This window comes from Eptatretus burgeri, chromosome 6, assembly GCF_056783735.1.
Source record: "Eptatretus burgeri isolate ZD-2024b chromosome 6, Ebu_testis_v1, whole genome shotgun sequence".
Lineage (NCBI taxonomy): Eukaryota > Metazoa > Chordata > Myxini > Myxiniformes > Myxinidae > Eptatretus > Eptatretus burgeri.
Window position 1 is genome coordinate 38,929,228 of NC_140966.1, and position 17,095 is coordinate 38,946,322.

Below are 17,095 nucleotides of genomic sequence, written 5' to 3' on the forward strand. Positions count from 1 at the left end.
CTGAAGTAACACTGTAATGGGTTTACCTCTCTTTTTGTTGCATTTCAGTGCATTGTGATGAACTTCCTTGGAATTGAATGACACTGTACATCTCAGTTTTTTTCCATAATATAATATCCAAGTGTGTCATCGTCCCCCTTTTTTATTTTCTTCTAAAGTTCACATCTTATGATTATGTTTATCGTCTTCTTTTTTCGCTGTCTTGCTCCACTCTGCAGGCAGTCGAAAAGCTTGCAACAGGAGCAACAACGGGCTGTCCAGGTAACCGAGAGCGGCAGGTGGTGTTGAATGCAACCCGCCTGCTCACACGAGTCCTACCATATGTGTTTGAAGACCCTGACTGGACTGGCTTCTTCTGGTCTTCTTTACCCAGCCGTGTGAAGGTTTGAAGGAAGGGAAGGAGCAATGGGGTGGGGCTTTTATTCAGAACTGTAAAACCGTCTCTTCTTACGATGACAGGAATCGGGAAATCGGATTAATGTCTGTCTGTTTGTCTTAGAGTGAAGGTGAACCCGTGGGTGAGGAGGGTGAGGAAGGAGCTCGTCCACTTGCTGAGTTGTTGCTTCTTTCCATCGCTGATTTGCTGTTCTGTCCAGACTTCACTGTGCATTTGATAACGCAGCACGGCGTGGTGAGGACCGTCATCATTTCATTGTTTATTTGTGTGTAGTTTGATATGAATTATTCAGCTTGTGGTTGTAGGGAATACACAACTTTCAAAATGTCCTAATCTGCCACAGAATGTTCAGTGCGCATGCGCAGAAACCCATGGAAACGTGTGTGTGTTTGGGGCAAAATATAGTACATCATGTTAGTAGCTCTAAACGAAGTTGAAAATACTTGGAAAAGTACCCGAGAGAAAGAGCTGTATAGTACGTCTGCACTATGAAAGACTTGGAGAACTTTCTCAGCTTGCCGAACGGGCAGCTGTTCGTAGTGCAAACTCCCCACCATGTGGATTGGTGCAAGGCCCTCGTGGACGGGCGTGTGCTACACAAACCTCCCTGACAGGTCGCTATCAGCGAATGGACTGTGTATCTGGATTAGGTGCTTCTGAACACCGATGGGAAGGACATATCTTGGGTTTGTGAATGTACAGGGTAGGTTTCAAATGACATGTGTAATTATTCATTCATGTTGGGAGGGGTTCGGGGCAATGACAGAAATTATACTACATTTAGCATCCATTGCTAAAACTGTGTGTGTGTGTGTGTGTGTGTGTGTGTGTGTGTGTGTGTGTGTGTGTGTGTGTGTGTGTGTGTGTGTGTGTGTGTGTGTGTGTGTGTGTGTGTGTGTGTGTGTGTGTGTGTGTGATTTTTTTTTTTATCCACTTCCTCTGCTAGCTTTTACCAGACTGCATATTAACAGAATTCTCGGTATAAACCAGAATGGATCTGTAAAAACGTTGTGGAATAATCCGGTGGTTTGTGTGCAAGAATGTACTGGGACGTGGACCAGCGCTCTGTGTCCTACGGTAGTTTTGTTCACCATGTAATTGTTGAATTCCCTTTGTTGTATTTATTGTGCCTTATTTGCCTGCAGAGGAAAATCCAAATAAATTTGCTGCAGGCTTTTCACACGGAGGAATCCCAACGATATCCCTCACTTTTGTCACCAAATTTGAAATTTTGAAGAAACTGCAGCCAGGCTTCAACATTCAACCCATCATAGTGGAATACAACACCGGGAAATCCACAGTGCTTGACATTAAATATGCTAAGGGGAAGCTCCAAAATGTATACACAGTTGTTTTTAGGCAAGGGAAGCCTTGGATGTGCTGTGCTGTTTATTGGCACCAGCTGTAGGGCGCAAACTCTTCAATTACGACTTGTTTGTTGTGACACAACGCACGGCGGATGTAACTAAGGTTTTATTTGTGATGAAGCTGAAACAACAGAAGACCTCTGACTTCTTCACACCCAATTCCCACGCTCATCAACCATCCTCTGAGTGACAAACAACTTTTCATGTCAAATGTCAAATCTTTCTGACATTTAATCTCTCCTGTTTTCAAAGACTCTGATGTCTGATCGTCAGTTTTGATTCAGTCCCGGTCATCTATCTATGATTCACCTATCTATGCTCTTGGTCATCCACAATAAGAAATTCAGTCGCTTGAACTTCTAGGCCTCACCATAAGCTCTGACCTTCTTGGGCTGACCACATTGCAAAGCTGGTTGCAGACTGGCCATCCTCTGGTTAACCAAGTCTCTCATTGGAAAATCAGAGCTACTCATAGTTTACAAGAACTTTGTTCATAGTTCAATGGAATACTGCTCTCCGTTATGGGCTGCCCCCTCCCCTCCCCCCCCAGCACCACATCTGTCTCTCCTGGATTCTGTGGAATCTAAATCTCTCGGAATTATTGGAGTCATGAAGCCAAAGTACAGGGTCTGTTGCTCATGCATTGCAGAGGTAGGTTGGTCGTCTGTTTTCTACAATCTCTTTCTACCATGTGTTGTTTCAACCCCCTTCTGCTTCAACTTCCAAAATCCAGGCTGACTGCACACCTCAACTCATCGATTCCTCACTTCTCCCATCTATGGAACGACCTTCCATGATGATGATCTTTATTTCCCTCGTTACCTTTTCCGAACAACCGTTTTACTTACTCGTTTCAGTTCCTCCCCTCGCTCTCCTCTTCTTGTTCATTCGTTCCCTTGATGTTTGTCCCACTGTTCATTCACCCTGCTCTTCCATGAGCCTCCTTCCTGTAAAGGGGTGGGTGGGGGGGATCATATATAATTAATAGATGCAGATATCATTTAATTCTCTGGAATATGCCAATCCCCATGTAACTTTGCTTTATGAGGTAGTTTGTTTTTGTGATTTTTGAAAATTTTAATATACTGTATTGCACTGTACAATGTGCTCATGACCTTTGCAAACTCCTAAGGACACTGCAGAGGATGTCTCAGCTGTAGACAGCTGCGAGTACATCTGGGAAGCTGGTGTCGGATTTGCACACTCTCCTCCGCATAACTACCTGCACGATTCCAATCGGTATGTATTTGCATCCCTGATGAATGGCAAGATTTGGAAAGCCTTTCACATTTCTTATTCCATTCATAAAATCTTCATACTCTCATCGTTCTGCTCATTATTTGATGACCAGTCATTTCACTCCTTTCCCTTCTCTTTTCCCTGGTTGATTGCACATAGCTGCTGGGCAGAGGGTGATACACATCTAACTTGTGCTTTGAATTGTCGGTAGCACGGAGTTGCTGAAACTGCTGCTGACATGCTTCTCTGAAGCTATCTACAAAGCGCCCTCCAATGATGCCAACTTTGGAAACCCCTGGGTGGCCTTCTTCTGCTCTGCTGAGAACAGGTTGGAAAAGTCTAAACTTTCTTTCTTGGGCAAGGCTGTTGGAAAAGAAAGCTCATTGAGAATGTTCGTGTTGTTTCGTTCTAACGATTTAAGTGAGCCCAGAATTATTCCCACAAGCTCATACCATGAACGAGTGATTGGATTTTCATGGGAAATTGGCCGAAATCTTCCTTTGGGGCAATCTATATATTACATATGTGAGTGGTGTGGAGTGTAGTGGAGTGGGACATTTGGAATGATGCATGATGTTCAGTTCGGTCTTTACATCAAGGTGGAGGTGGGGCGGAATCGGATTCAGAGCATGTGTACTCACCACAATCGTTGCATTTTTGTTGTTGAGGTTGTGTAGTTCTGAAGCATAATCACTTGTTTAATTCCCCTGTAGAACAAAACGTGTAATTTTATCTAATAGGTCTTTTATTACATGTTAAAGATGAAATCTCATCGTCTGTTAGTCACAAGTTCCCTGTGTGTTAAAATGCACTAGATGTGGAATGCATCATGAGAGTTGTAATTCATTCCAGTGAAGAAACCCTTTGTAATATTTGCTTCTTGTTAGCAAGTCTCTCTGTCTCTGTCCCCTCTATGTCTCTTTCTCTGTCTTTCTCTTTCTCTTTCATGTACCCTACTCTGCACAGAGCGTTGGTGCCGCCTGAGCAACGGTTATACTGGGTGGTTTGCCATTGCCTTCCCACCAGTAGTTAGGGTAGGAAATTGGCATTTGCTCATGGTGCTGGCAGACGGGATGCCAGCTTCACATCAATTTGAGGGACGACACACACACACACATTGATGAATCGCCTGCTTGTGAAATACCAGGGCTGACAGTTTATAGCTGGGTCAGGAATCGAACCCAGGCGAGATAGCTTAGAGGCGAGTGTGCATACCTCGAGGCCATCCTGCCAGCCCTATCTTATTTAAATGTCACCTAACTTTTGAAATCCCAGAATGTTGTATTTATAGTGCATATGAACAAAATGTGTATTTTCCAGGCACGCACTGCCCCTTTTCACATCCTTACTCAACGTGGTGTGTGCGTACGATCCCGTGGGCTTTGGCGTTCCTTACAACCACCTGATTTTTGGGGACTCCCGTGAACCCCTTGTTGAAGCGGCCATTCAAGTACTTCTCATCTGCCTTGACTCCGATTCGCTAGCAGGCTGGGGAGGGGGAGCAGATGAATCTTCTCGTAACCAAAATGTTGATGGCCATGAACCCCAGCTTGATGATACCGAGGTCAGGATCGATATTTCCTTCGTATTTTTCATTCAATAATTTGATGATTGAACATTTCTAGCTGAAGTCATGATTTCATTTGGTATGCCATTCAGAGTATTTACTCAGTCCACTGAACACAAGTTTTTTGTTTGTTTGTTTGTTTTTTTTTCCTGTTTTTTATTTTTATTTAAAAAAAAAAAATCAAGACTGACATTGGCAAGTGATTTGACTGATGTGACTTGAAAGGCATACCTACATTATAGGTGTACATCCCTAATGTCTGGCATAACCTGTTCACTTGCTGTTAAAGTACACAAAGGAAAGGTTCTTTATCTTCCTTTGCAGAAAATGTACTTTTGTGAAAATATGTGAAAAAAAAAAACGTGATTTGTGAAAATAGACGATTTTTCAAGTATATTGGTTGGTCGTGACGGTGGTGTGCATTCTTCTGTCTGTCTGCTTGTTATTTGGGGGAAAAAAAGTTTTTGCCAAGTATGTTGATCGACTCAGTTAGTTTGTTTGTCTGTCCGCTCGCCTACACCCCAAACTGCTCAGCCGATCGTTCTGAAACTTTCAGAGATGGTAGTTACCATCCCTGTGATAGGCGATCGACAGTCGATGTGAGGTAAACAGAGGCCAAAAGGTCAACATTGGCCGATATTTCTAAAATTGTCAATTTTCATCCGATTGACTTGAAATTTGAAGAGGATTTGCATATCAACTTATTGAACTCGACCACCGATTATTTTTGAGGTCAAAATAGGCCAAAAGGTCAATGTAGGCTCAAGGTCAACAACTTAGGTGGAGTTTCTGAAATCTTCAATTTCCATCTGATTGACTTGAAATTTGAAGAGGATTTGCACATTTTGCCATTGAATTCAACCAGCCAATTATTTTAGAGGTCAACATCGACCAAAAGGTCAACAACTTCGGTGTAATTTTTAAAATGCTCAATTTTAATCTGACTTGAAATTTGAACAGGATTTGCATATGAGGTCACTGAATTGAACTAATTATTTTAAGGTCATCATAGGCCAAAAGATCAATGTAGGCCAGGTTTCTAAAATTGTCAATTTTCATCCAATCGACTTGAAATTTGAACAGGATTTGCAGATTTGATCACTATTCAAAAACCAATTATTTTAAGGTCATCATAGGCCAAAAGGTCAATGTAGGCCAGGTTTCTAAAATTGTCAATTTTCATTTCATTGACCTGAAATTTAAAGAGGATTTGAAAATTTGGTCACGGAATTTAACCCCCAATTATTTTTGAGGTCAAATTTTTTTTCGGGATTTTCCAAGTATAGTCGTTCTTTCTTGTTTTTCCTTGTTGCACAATGTCGTTTTTGTTTTGTTTGTTTATTTGCATAACAATTAAGATTATATTTATATATATATATATATATATATATATATATATATATATATATATATATATATATATATATATACAATCAATATCAAAGAAATAAAATGAGTACCAGTATACTGGGCCGGTGTATACCCCGGTTAAAATAGGTGTACCATATCCCTGTGTCGTAAGAGGCGACCAGGGTTGCGTCAGGAAGGGCATCCGGCGTAAAACGTGCCAAATCACTATGCGGATCATACGGATGATCCGCTGTGGCGACCCAGAACGGGAGCAGCCGAAAGAAGAAGATCAAAGAAATAAAATAACCTGCTAATTCCTCTGCCACAGGGTATGAAGCAAGCAATTAAAGATGTCGTTTTACCCACTGTTGATAAATGAGGATAAAAATTAGTTTGTTTAACTTTTGATGGAAGATACACTACATGGCCAAAAGTATGTGGACACCTGCTCGTCTAACATCTCATTCTAAAATCATCTATATATTAATACTGAAGGACCAATTTTGTGCTCCTCCTCGCGGTCGCGTCACGTTTTTCTCGGTACTGTGACCTGGACTGAACGAAACTTCGTACCTGTAAGAGTGCATCGCACATAGTGGCAATAGTCAACTTTCAACTCTGAAGCAGAATAAACACTTTTCGTTGAGACGGGGCGAGGAGTGAAGAGGTGGGGGCGAGGGATGAAGAGACGGGGGCAGGGAGTGAAGATGCGGGGGGCAAGGTAAGCAAATTTTTGGGCGGGGATAAGCAAATTGAAAGCGGGAGACGGGGGGGGGGAATGGGGCGGGGGCTGGGGTGAATTAGGTGGGGTTGCGTGTGAGGGGGTGGACAGGGGGGCAGGGCAAGTGGGTCGGAGAATCAATAGCTGGGGGGGCGGGGAGTGAAGAGGCGGGGCCGGGGTAAGCAAATTGAAGGCGGGGGGGGGGGAGAATGGGGCAGGGGCAGGGGATGAGTAGGTGGGGGCAAGCACGCCCTGTCCAGTCCATGTCCCTCGAGTGTGGGTGAGCAGGTGAGGGTGGTTGAATGAACGGAATTCATCTGTGACGGGGTTTCGGCTAGTCTATATATTAATACTGAAGGACCAATTTTGTGCTCCTCCAAGCGGTCGCGTCACATTTTTCTCGGTACTGTGACCTGGACTGAAAGAAACTTCGTACCTGTAAGGGTGCATCGCACATAGTGGCAATAGTCAACTTTCAACTCTGAAGCAGAATAAACACTTTTTGTTTTACATTCGTTTACATGGCGACGTGTGACGTCACCGTTGAGAGGCGTCAGGACGTCATGACATCATCGGTCATTCGCTGATGTCATTACGTCTGTCGTCGACAGACCGTTAGCGCTGAGAGGTGTAATTCCACTCCTCGAAAATAGCGTCTGCAGTGTAAAACCCTCTTCTGCACATGCTGACTACCTCAGAATGTGAATCTGACACAAAAAATGTAACAAGAAACATTGTATCTATATATTAATACTGAAGGACCAACTTTGTGCCCCTCCTAGCGGTCGCGTCACGTTTTTCTCGGTACTGTGACCTTGACTGAAAGAAACTTCGTACCTGTAAGAGTGCATCGCACATCGTGGAAATAGTCAATTTTCAACTCTGTAGCAGAATAAACACTTTTTGTTGAGATGGGGGCAGGGAGTGAAGAGGCGGGGGGGGGCAAGGTAAGCAAATTTTTGGGTGGGGGTAAGCAAATTGAAAGTGGGAGACGGGGGCGGGAAATGGGGTGGGGACTGGGGTGAATTAGGCGGGGTTGAGTGTGAAGGGGTGGACAGGGGGCTGGGGAAAGTGGGGCGGGGAATCAAGAGACAGGAGGGGGGAGTGAAGGGGCGAGGCCGGGGTAATTAAATTTTTGGCGGGGGTAAGTAAATTGAAGGCGGGGGGGGGGGGATGGGGCAGGGGCGGGGTATGGGTAGGCGGCGGCAAGCACGCACTGTCCAGTCCATGTCCCTCGAGTGTGGGTGAGCTGGTGAGGGTGGTTGAATGAACGGAAGCCGTCTGTGACGGGGTTTCGGCTAGTGGGCATTAATATGGAGTTGGTGCCCCCTTTGCTGCTATAACAACCTCCACTCTTCTGGGAAGACTTTCCACTAGATGTTGGAACATTGCTGCGGGGATTTTCTCCCATTCAGCTACAAGAGCATTTGTGAGGTCGGGCACTGATGTTGGGTGATTAGGCCTGGCTCACAGTCTGCGTTCCAATTCATCCCAAAGGTGTTCAATGGGGTTGAGGTCAAGGCTCTGTATGGACCTCACTTTGTGCACGTGGGAATTGTCATGCTGAAACAGGAAAGGGCCTTCTCTAAACTGTTGCCACAAAGTTGGAAGCACAGAATCATCTAGAATGTCATTGTATGTTGTAGTCTTAAGATTTCCCTTCACTGGAACTAAAGGACCTAGCCCGAACCATGAAAAACAGCCCCAGACCATTATTCCTCCTCCACCACACTTTACAGTTGGCACTATGCATTCGGGCAGGTGGCGTTCTCCTGGCGTCCACCAAACCCAGATTAGTCTGTTGGCCTGCCAGATGGTGAAGCGTGATTCATCACTCCAGAGAACACGTTTCCACTGCTCCAGAGTCCAATAGTGATGAGCTTTACACCACTCCAGCTGATGCTTGGCATGGCGCACAGTGATCTTAGGCTTGTGTGCGGCTGCTGGGCCATGGAAACCCATTTCATGAAGCTCTCGCCGAACAGTGCTTGTGTTGATGTTGCTTCCAGAATAAGTTTGGAACTCAGTAGTGAGTGTTGCAACCGACGACAGACAATTTTTCCACACTATGTGGTTCAGCACTCGGCGGTCCCGTTCTGTGAACTTGTGTGGCCTACCACTTCACGGCTGCGCTGTTGTTGCTCCAAGACATTTCCACTTCACAATAACATCATTTTCAGTTGAACGGGGAAGCTCCAGCAGGACAAATTTGATGAACTGACTTGTTGGAATGGTGGCATCCCATGACGGTTCCACATAGAAAGTCACTGAGCTCTTCAGTTCGGCCCATTCTCCAGCCAATGTTTGTTTATGGAGATTGCATGGCTGTGTACTTGATTTTATACACCTGTCAGCAATGGGTGTGGCTGAAATAGCCGAATCCACTATAATTAGAAGGGGTGTCTGCATACTTTTGGCCACGTAGTGTATTTGCAATAATTCCACAACAGTTTCAGAAGAAATCCAATTCCAAATTGTACAATATTCGGAGCAAAATAATTTTTATTCGCATTAAGTCTAGAAATTGCCCTACTTAGTTTAAGCCCACAAGTGTGACTTGTTAAACTGGTGAAAGGTAATCAATGGCCAGACCAATATAAAAATGTCCATCAGTAACCTTGTATAAAATAGCTTGAAAGTTATTGTTACGTATACGGAGTAGTTGTTATGCAGGGCTTTAGCATGGATCATGTTGTCAGGTAGGATAGATAGTTTTTCCTGTCAAAATGACTTTTTGCTTCGGTTAAGTTGTCCTGTCCTTGTACGCCTTTTGAAGGCAGTGTTGTTTGTGGTAGAGGTTATTTAAGTTAATTGCATTGCATGATCTATCCTTCCTGCCTGAACCAGTGTGGGGGCCAGGCAAGTTAAGGTGAGGCGACCTTCGAGAGGGTCAATAATATGAGGTTGCCCAGCTCACGGCAAGATAATGTCGCCCCCTTCTCCCCTCTCCTTCCAATGTCTGTGCGAGCCTGAGGGTATGACGTCGTCATGCTGGTGCGGGACCTCCGGGAGGACCTTACTGCAGCTTATGATAGGCCCTCTGGCATTGGGAAGCGCCGCTATTTACTCGAGCCATGTAGCGTCACCTGATTGAACAATCGTTGGGAAGACACTGTCCCAGTGGTTGCACCACATCACATGAGAGGCAAGAGGAGGTGGGAGAGAACTGGAGAGGAAGCATTTGTTCTCTGAGGATCTCAGGGGTGCCATTCGCTCTTTTGCTGGGGATGCTTGTCAGAGCGGAGCTCTTTTTTTCAGGGCGGATCTCTTAGTGTTGTGCCACAATCTCTGCCTGCTACGGGCCTGCTGTGCTCTCCATGCCATTCCTTCGAGGACATCTGAACTTTAAAAAGCCTGTCTGGTTGTGTGTGAATGCAGGTGGCTGTGTGTGAATGCAGGTGGCTGTGTGTGTGTCTGGGCTCTTAAAGGGGTTATTTTTATTGTGATATCAGGATTGATTATCCAGGGTCACTTTATTATCCAGAGATGAGTTGGATAATATTTTTTACTCTGCTTGCCTGGCAGTCAAAGAAAATTGGAAACCATTCCAAACAGGAAACTTACTGTTTTTAAGGATGTTGTAAAGGACATAAACAACAGGCACAAATAACTCATGCAATATGTTGGATAGGGTGGTGTCCTCGACACTGGGGAAATGGCGGTAAAATCCGGAATAAATATTTTTATACGCCTCTAAACCTTTAAAAAAATGTATTTGAATTGAATTATATAGTTGAAGACTAGAACACAAATTGCCTTCATAATACTTCCAAGAACCATGCAATATATTGATGTATAGGATGAGAGGGCGTGGCATGTCCATCGGAGTGAAGAAGAGGCAGCCAATATGGCGATTTACCCTGCTGATTAACACTGCATTGAATAGTGATCAATAAAGCCTCCATCTCCTAAATTGATACTCAACATCATCTTATTCGTGTATAAGGGTGGTTGGTGTAAAATGAAACGGAAGACCAAGAAGGAACCCGAAGAAGTAAAGAGCAAAGACGGAGTTATCATGAGGAACCTGGATAGGATTCGGGTTTCAGCCGCTACTCCCCAACCCTCAAACCCATCCAGGCGCAGCCAAGTGAACCTCACAGAAAATTTTCTGCAAGAATTCACTTCTCCTTATATTAGCGAGATTGATAATGAAAGAGAGGAACAGAGAGTAAAAAAAAAAGATGAAAGCGAAGAAAAAACGAATTAGAATGAATAAAGAGAATTATGAGAAAAAAATATATAAGATAGCACTAAATTTCTGGATAGATACAGGGGACTGCAAAAGTAGGTATACAGTAAGGATTATACCAGTATTATAGTGGTGCTAGGATTCATTTAATACTAGAATTCATTCATTAATGTTCGATTAATATGTTTATTATTGGTATGTTGTTATTGGTATGCTTGTATAATCAATAAAATACGTTTGGTTTTTCATTACAGTATACCTACTTTTGCAGCCCCATATATATTTAATGATCTTTAAAATCATTATTTTATTAAAATTCAAATACAGGAGGGCCTTGCCATTCGTGGGTTTCCCCTTCGTGGATTCTCTCTGTCTCGAGTTTCCACATTTATTCACCTAATTAACGTGGACCGTCAACACAATAACCCCCTTCAAATGCCCCAACACCATCATCTCCATCAACTCGTCTTAATCAGCCATCACATTATTGGATCATGTTTATCATCATTATTATTGAAGGTAAATTTCATGATCTTAATAACACAAGAAAATAAACTTCTTAATGCAGGAAAATCAACTTTATTTTATGTTCTTAATAATTCTTTTATTCATGCAAAACAAAAAAAGCACAAAAACAATGCACAACCATGTTTATTAAGGGTACAGTTTGGCCTAATTTTGAAGTTTAAGTCCCTCACCCTATTTTCCCCATTACCCCCTAAGTTTGTGGATTTGCATTTCACGGGGATTTTCAAGAACACACCCCTCCCCCCCCCTCCCGTGAACGGCAAGGCCGGAGTTTCATGTTCTATGAACTCTCTCGTTTATATCATTAATTGTTTTTGAAGTATAAACCACATTTGTGATTTATATCTTTCTGTATACAGTTATACTATTCTCTCTAACATTTGTCGATATTGCAGATTTATAATATCTCAATAATATGGCCTTTCATACTGGTATTTGAAATGCTCATGCTTTAAACAGTGCAAATGTAAAGTCCTAACTAATGTAGTGTTGATCAATTCCTTTTTCAGGCCCCTGGACCCAGGAACTTGTTCGTGAACTACCTCTCACGTATCCACCGTGAGGAGGTGAGAACCGTATTTATCAAATATGTCATCATACCCTTTTTGTGAATTATTTATAAGTAAGATAAACAGTATGTGTGGTGATGGAAGGGAGAGGTGGAGGTGGTGCATTTAGCATTCTGTCATTTGATTCCTTCTTATCTGACATCATTAAAACTTCAATAGTTTGACAGTTTCACTTTATATTCTTTGTTTTGACGCAACATCTGGAGTGGATTGTTAACTTGCCCACGGCATGAAGATGTTGGTTTGTTTACAAATAGGCTTATGTTGATGACCAATGAAAGCATACGTCTTCAGAAAACATGTGGTCATATTTGGCATCTCCAAAGTAGCATAATTAATTTGACGTTATCTATGCAGGACTTCCATTTCACCCTCAAGGGCCTGGGCAGCCTACTCAACAACCCGCTCATGCAGACTTATCTGCCTAACTCCACCAAAAAGATCAACTTTCACCAGGAGTTGCTGGTGCTCCTCTGGAAGATTGCTGATTACAACAAGGTAAGATGACATTGATGAATAATGATGGCTGTCTCGTTGGGGAGTGAGGGCTCTTGGGCCGCCTGGGGGCCGAGGTGACATGATTAGACAAACCTCCCGCGCCCCCGGCCGACAAGCTTGCTCGTCCCCCACGGACAGCTTCCACGCCACAGCTTCCTCCTGGAGAAACATTTTATCATGATGGGTTTGGGGGTGATAAAATAAATAAATTGATGATGATTAAAACTTGATATTAAACTAAAATATATTAATCCTGAAATAAATGTACTCAAATATGATATGATGTTTTAAGTATGTATCCATTTGGAATTAACATAATTATATTTCTCCTCTGTATGGAAAGATCACCTGCATAGTAAATGTGTAAACAGGATGAACTTTGCCATTAGGTTGAATATATAGAAGAACTATCTTGAGAATTGAACTACCTCTCACATCTGCACCTGATGTTCTGATGTAGAACTATCTTGAGAATTTTGTATGGAAGACACAAACGAGTTGGAATGTGGACTTATGAAAATGTACAGGCGCTCTGGTCACTTCAAGATAGTATATCTTCCCAGTTTTGGGAGAAGCAGACTGACTTTTAACCTACATAAAATGGAAACTTGTTTTAATGGCCATTAGAGTTGGCATTTGACATCATTCTAACATTCTGTGTGATTAATATGTCTGGGTTTGAATATGTGTTCCAACCATTTAAGCAGGAGCTGTCAAAGAAGACTGAAGATAAGGTTCACGTGGAAATTGTCAAGACCAGGCGAACTGGCGTCAGTGTTAGAAAATTATAAAAACTGTATCTTACTGGAAACTATATAAAGACGAAGATTCTCTGGTTATGTTGAGAGATCTGGAGTAAATTTTTCTGTCCAGAATCTCCTGTGCTAGCACATCTAATCTGTTTGTTTGTTCAATCAATGTTTTAAAATTGTACTGACATTGTGTGTCTGTATCTACACTCCCCACTATGTTCTTAAAATCTCGTTTGCCTTCCCTCTGCAGAAATTCCTCTTTTATGTGCTAAAAAGCAGTGAAGTTTTGGATGTTCTCGTTCCGATCCTCTACTACCTCAGCGATGCTCGTGCTGATCAATGTAAGTGTGACCGATTCATTTATGGATTTGATTGTGCCTGTTTTTGGTACATGTTTCTGGCAGACGAGCTTTAACTTTAAAAAGATAGGGGCAATAACCCAGGGCGCTCATCTGGTAGCGGCTGGATAAGATAACCAGGGAACCACTGGTAGATATGAATGTCCCACAAAATATATAACAAGGAAGAAAGTAAATACCTATGGATTATTATTATTATTATTTTTTTAATGCTGTGAACAAACTTTGGTGCACCACGTGTGATGAAGGTTGTGGTCAAGTTTCATCAGAGTTGCATGTGTAGTTTCTGAGAAGAAAGCAAACACCAATTTTGGGGGGTAACCCTCGTAGTCCCCCTTAGGGCATTATATATGTATATATATATATATATATATATATATATATATATATATGTATATATATATATATATATATGTATTTTTTTTTTAATACCATGAAGAAACTTTGCTACATGCACGGTGATGAACATTGTGGAAAAGTTTCATTGAAATCCAATCTGTAGTTTTCAGAGAGGAAGTTGCAAGTATTTGTGGACGGACGGACGGACGACGCGCCATCCCATAAGCTCCCTGGAACTACGTTCCAGGTGAGCTAAAAATGAATAGATTACTATTCCCAAAAATTATTTAATTTGCTATCATTCCAAAATGAAATTGCAGGAGTAGGTTAAGGCCTGTAAGTAATTAAGAATGACCTCTTGCAACGTGGAAAGGGAATAGGAGTGAACCACAATAAGTGGACCAGCGTCACATGTAGATGATAATATGAGGTTGGATAGGCAGATTAAGTCCCACTCTAAAGGTGGTTAATGAGCCAGCTGGGTTTTTACTGATGATCCAATCGTGACTTGGCAATTCTGAGGTTGGGCCTGACTTTGTGAAGACGAGAAACGAAATCCTTAATTCTGCTGACTTCAGTTGTATTTAGAACCCACAATCTCTGGTATCCTTGTCTAGTGTTCTCACCAGTGGTCACCACTGTATTCTATGTAGTCTATCGTAATAAAAAAAATGGACAGCCTCTCCTCACACAAAATAAATATGGATAGAGTTCATAAACGATTTGTGAAAATGGAAAGTTTTTTTTTTTTTTTTCCAAACAAAAACTTTGAAGTATGGAGTGCATAATATTGTTACGGCTGTGGAAATTCGCAATACACCATAAAGGGTCCTTAGATCAGTTATGACGATAAGTATATGTGTAGTTACATTTCCCCACCGTTGTTTAGAGGGAATTTCCGTGTTCACAGGGCTGTGATCCTTTGAGTTAGCCGTTTTTCTTTTCTCTGTCATTATTTTGGACCAATCATCCCCCAACAACGAAATTGCCACCACCAACATCATTCAACATTGAGAGAAGAAAGAACAATCAAGAACAACAAGCAGAGAATGAAACGTTGAGGAACCACACTGTACAGATCGAACAGCTGGAAGCGAAGGCCAGATTGCAGAATGAGGAACAAGAAAGACAGTGGAATAGAAAACAAAGAGTATGAATTTGAAACTGAACGACAAAAGGAAAAAAAAACAGGTTGGAGTACGAGGAGAAAGTGAAGGAGCAAGGAATGAAGCGGGAAGGAGAAATCAGTCAACTGAAGGAGACAACGAGATTGGAGAGGGAAGAACGAGAGGAACAGTGGAATAGAAAACAGAAAGAACATGAATTTGAGGTTAACCAATTGAAGGAAATGACAAGATTGCAGAATGAGGAACAAGAAAGACAGTGGAATAAAAAACACAAAGAACAAGGAATGAGACAGAGAAAGAAATCAGGAAATTGAAGGAAATGATGAGATTGGAGAATGAGAGGACAGGGGGTGAAAGAAATTGAAAAGGAAAGACAAGAACAATTAAAAAAGAAAGTGAGGTTGAAGTACGTAGAGATAATGAAAGAGCAACGAATGAAACAGGAAAAGGAACTAAGCAAATTGGAAGAAACGATGAGATTGGAGACTGAAAAGCATGAGGAACAGTGGGAGAGAAAACAAATACTTTACGAGTTTGAAGTTAACCAATTCGAGGAGAGGGCAAAAATTGAGTCCACGGAGATCGAAAAACTCCGGAAAGAGAACGGACAACTCAAAAAGTTCCGAGAGGAGGAACGGCTCAAAAGGAGCCAGGAAATAGAACAGCACAATAATGTGGGATGTGTGATATCACCACAGGGAGTAATGTTAGTGGTGCAGGACTTGATTGACGCCACTCGTCGGATGAAAGAACAATTAGGGCAAACCCTGATAAAGGAGACACAAATAAAAATGGAGACGATGCAATACACCATAAAGGGTCCTTATATCAGTTATGACGATGAGTATATGTGTAGTTAGATTTCCCCACCGTTGTTTGGAGGGAATTTTCGTGTTCACAGGGCTGTGATCCTTTGAGTTAGCCGTTTTTCTTTTCTCTGTCATTATTTTGGACCAATCATCCCCCAACAACCAAATCGCCCCCACCAACATCATTCCCAAACAACTACAACTCAAACACCACCACCTTCGCCTCTTTACCTCCACAACTTCACCCCACAAACATCGCTTCACCGCCATTCTCAAACGACGCTTGCCAACAACCAAATCGCCACCACCAACACCCTTCCCAAACCACCACAGCAAACTCCCACCACCTTCGCCTTTCTACCGAACGTCGGGCCATGGGTTGTGAATGGGTTCCTTTCGCCCGTAAAAGCGGATCAGGAATGATTCACACCCCCTTTTCATCCATCCAATGACGGAGCATCAGGTGGTGTAGCCCCGCCTCCGAACCCGCTGTGATCCACAAATTTGCATATACCCCCCTCCCTCGGCCTATATAAGCGCGAGCATGGCACAGCTTGCGGCAGTCAAGTGGGAGCAGTGGAGTGGCAGCACCAGTGTCGGAAGTCAAGTGTGTCGGTCATAGCAGTCAAGTGGCAGTCAAGTCTGGAGTCGGTGGAGTGGAAGTCAAGCAGTGTCGGCGGGGCAGTCAAGTCGAGTGCAGGGTCGGCAGTGCAGTGTGTCGGTGTCGGCAGTCTGGAGAGTCGGGAGACGGGGCAGTCAAGTCGAGTGCAGTTTCGGCAGACGGCGGCAGTGTCGGTGCGGCAGTGTCGGTGGGGCAGAGTCGGGAGACGGAGCTCGAAGCCGACGGGAAAGGCAGACGGGGAGCCCCGGAGAGAGCTCGCCGGCCACGCCAGGGGCACGAAGCCAGGCGCAGCTACGCTGACATTGCGGCTTTCCCGCCATCGCGCCACGAGAGCGCGGGTAGGACCCTTCGGTCTCGTGGAACTGGCCGCTCATCCAGGTTCCACGCACATTTGGTCCACGAACTTGTCTGCCACCCTTGCCTCTGAGGGTGGCTTTTTCCTTTGCTTTTTGTGTAAATGCATGTGGTGGCACCGTCTTTTAAGTGGAATTGTTTAAGTGTGCGTGTGGAATAAAGACTTAATTCGGTTATAGCTCTTCATTTGCTTGCTTGACTGTGTATACGTACCTGAATTACTGTATGGCTGTAAAATACGTGCTTGTCTGAGTGTGCAATAAATGTGCTTGTTGAACTGTTCCCCGTTTCATTGCGTCCTTTCC

At 43.1% G+C, this 17,095-nt stretch overlaps 1 protein-coding gene across 2 annotated transcripts in view; it reads left to right on the forward strand.

Annotated features, from left to right (window-relative positions):
- Nucleotides 1-17,095, forward strand: part of HID1 (HID1 domain containing) — a 66,038-nt gene that overhangs the window by 5,112 nt on the left and 43,831 nt on the right. For both annotated transcript variants that reach the window (XM_085884631.1, XM_085884632.1), the window contains exons 3-10: nucleotides 219-383; nucleotides 500-631; nucleotides 2,897-3,003; nucleotides 3,215-3,331; nucleotides 4,324-4,567; nucleotides 11,871-11,927; nucleotides 12,288-12,428; nucleotides 13,431-13,521. In XM_085884631.1, the coding sequence (XP_085740757.1) occupies nucleotides 219-383; nucleotides 500-631; nucleotides 2,897-3,003; nucleotides 3,215-3,331; nucleotides 4,324-4,567; nucleotides 11,871-11,927; nucleotides 12,288-12,428; nucleotides 13,431-13,521 (1,054 nt within the window). The remainder of the gene's footprint in view (nucleotides 1-218; nucleotides 384-499; nucleotides 632-2,896; nucleotides 3,004-3,214; nucleotides 3,332-4,323; nucleotides 4,568-11,870; nucleotides 11,928-12,287; nucleotides 12,429-13,430; nucleotides 13,522-17,095) is intronic.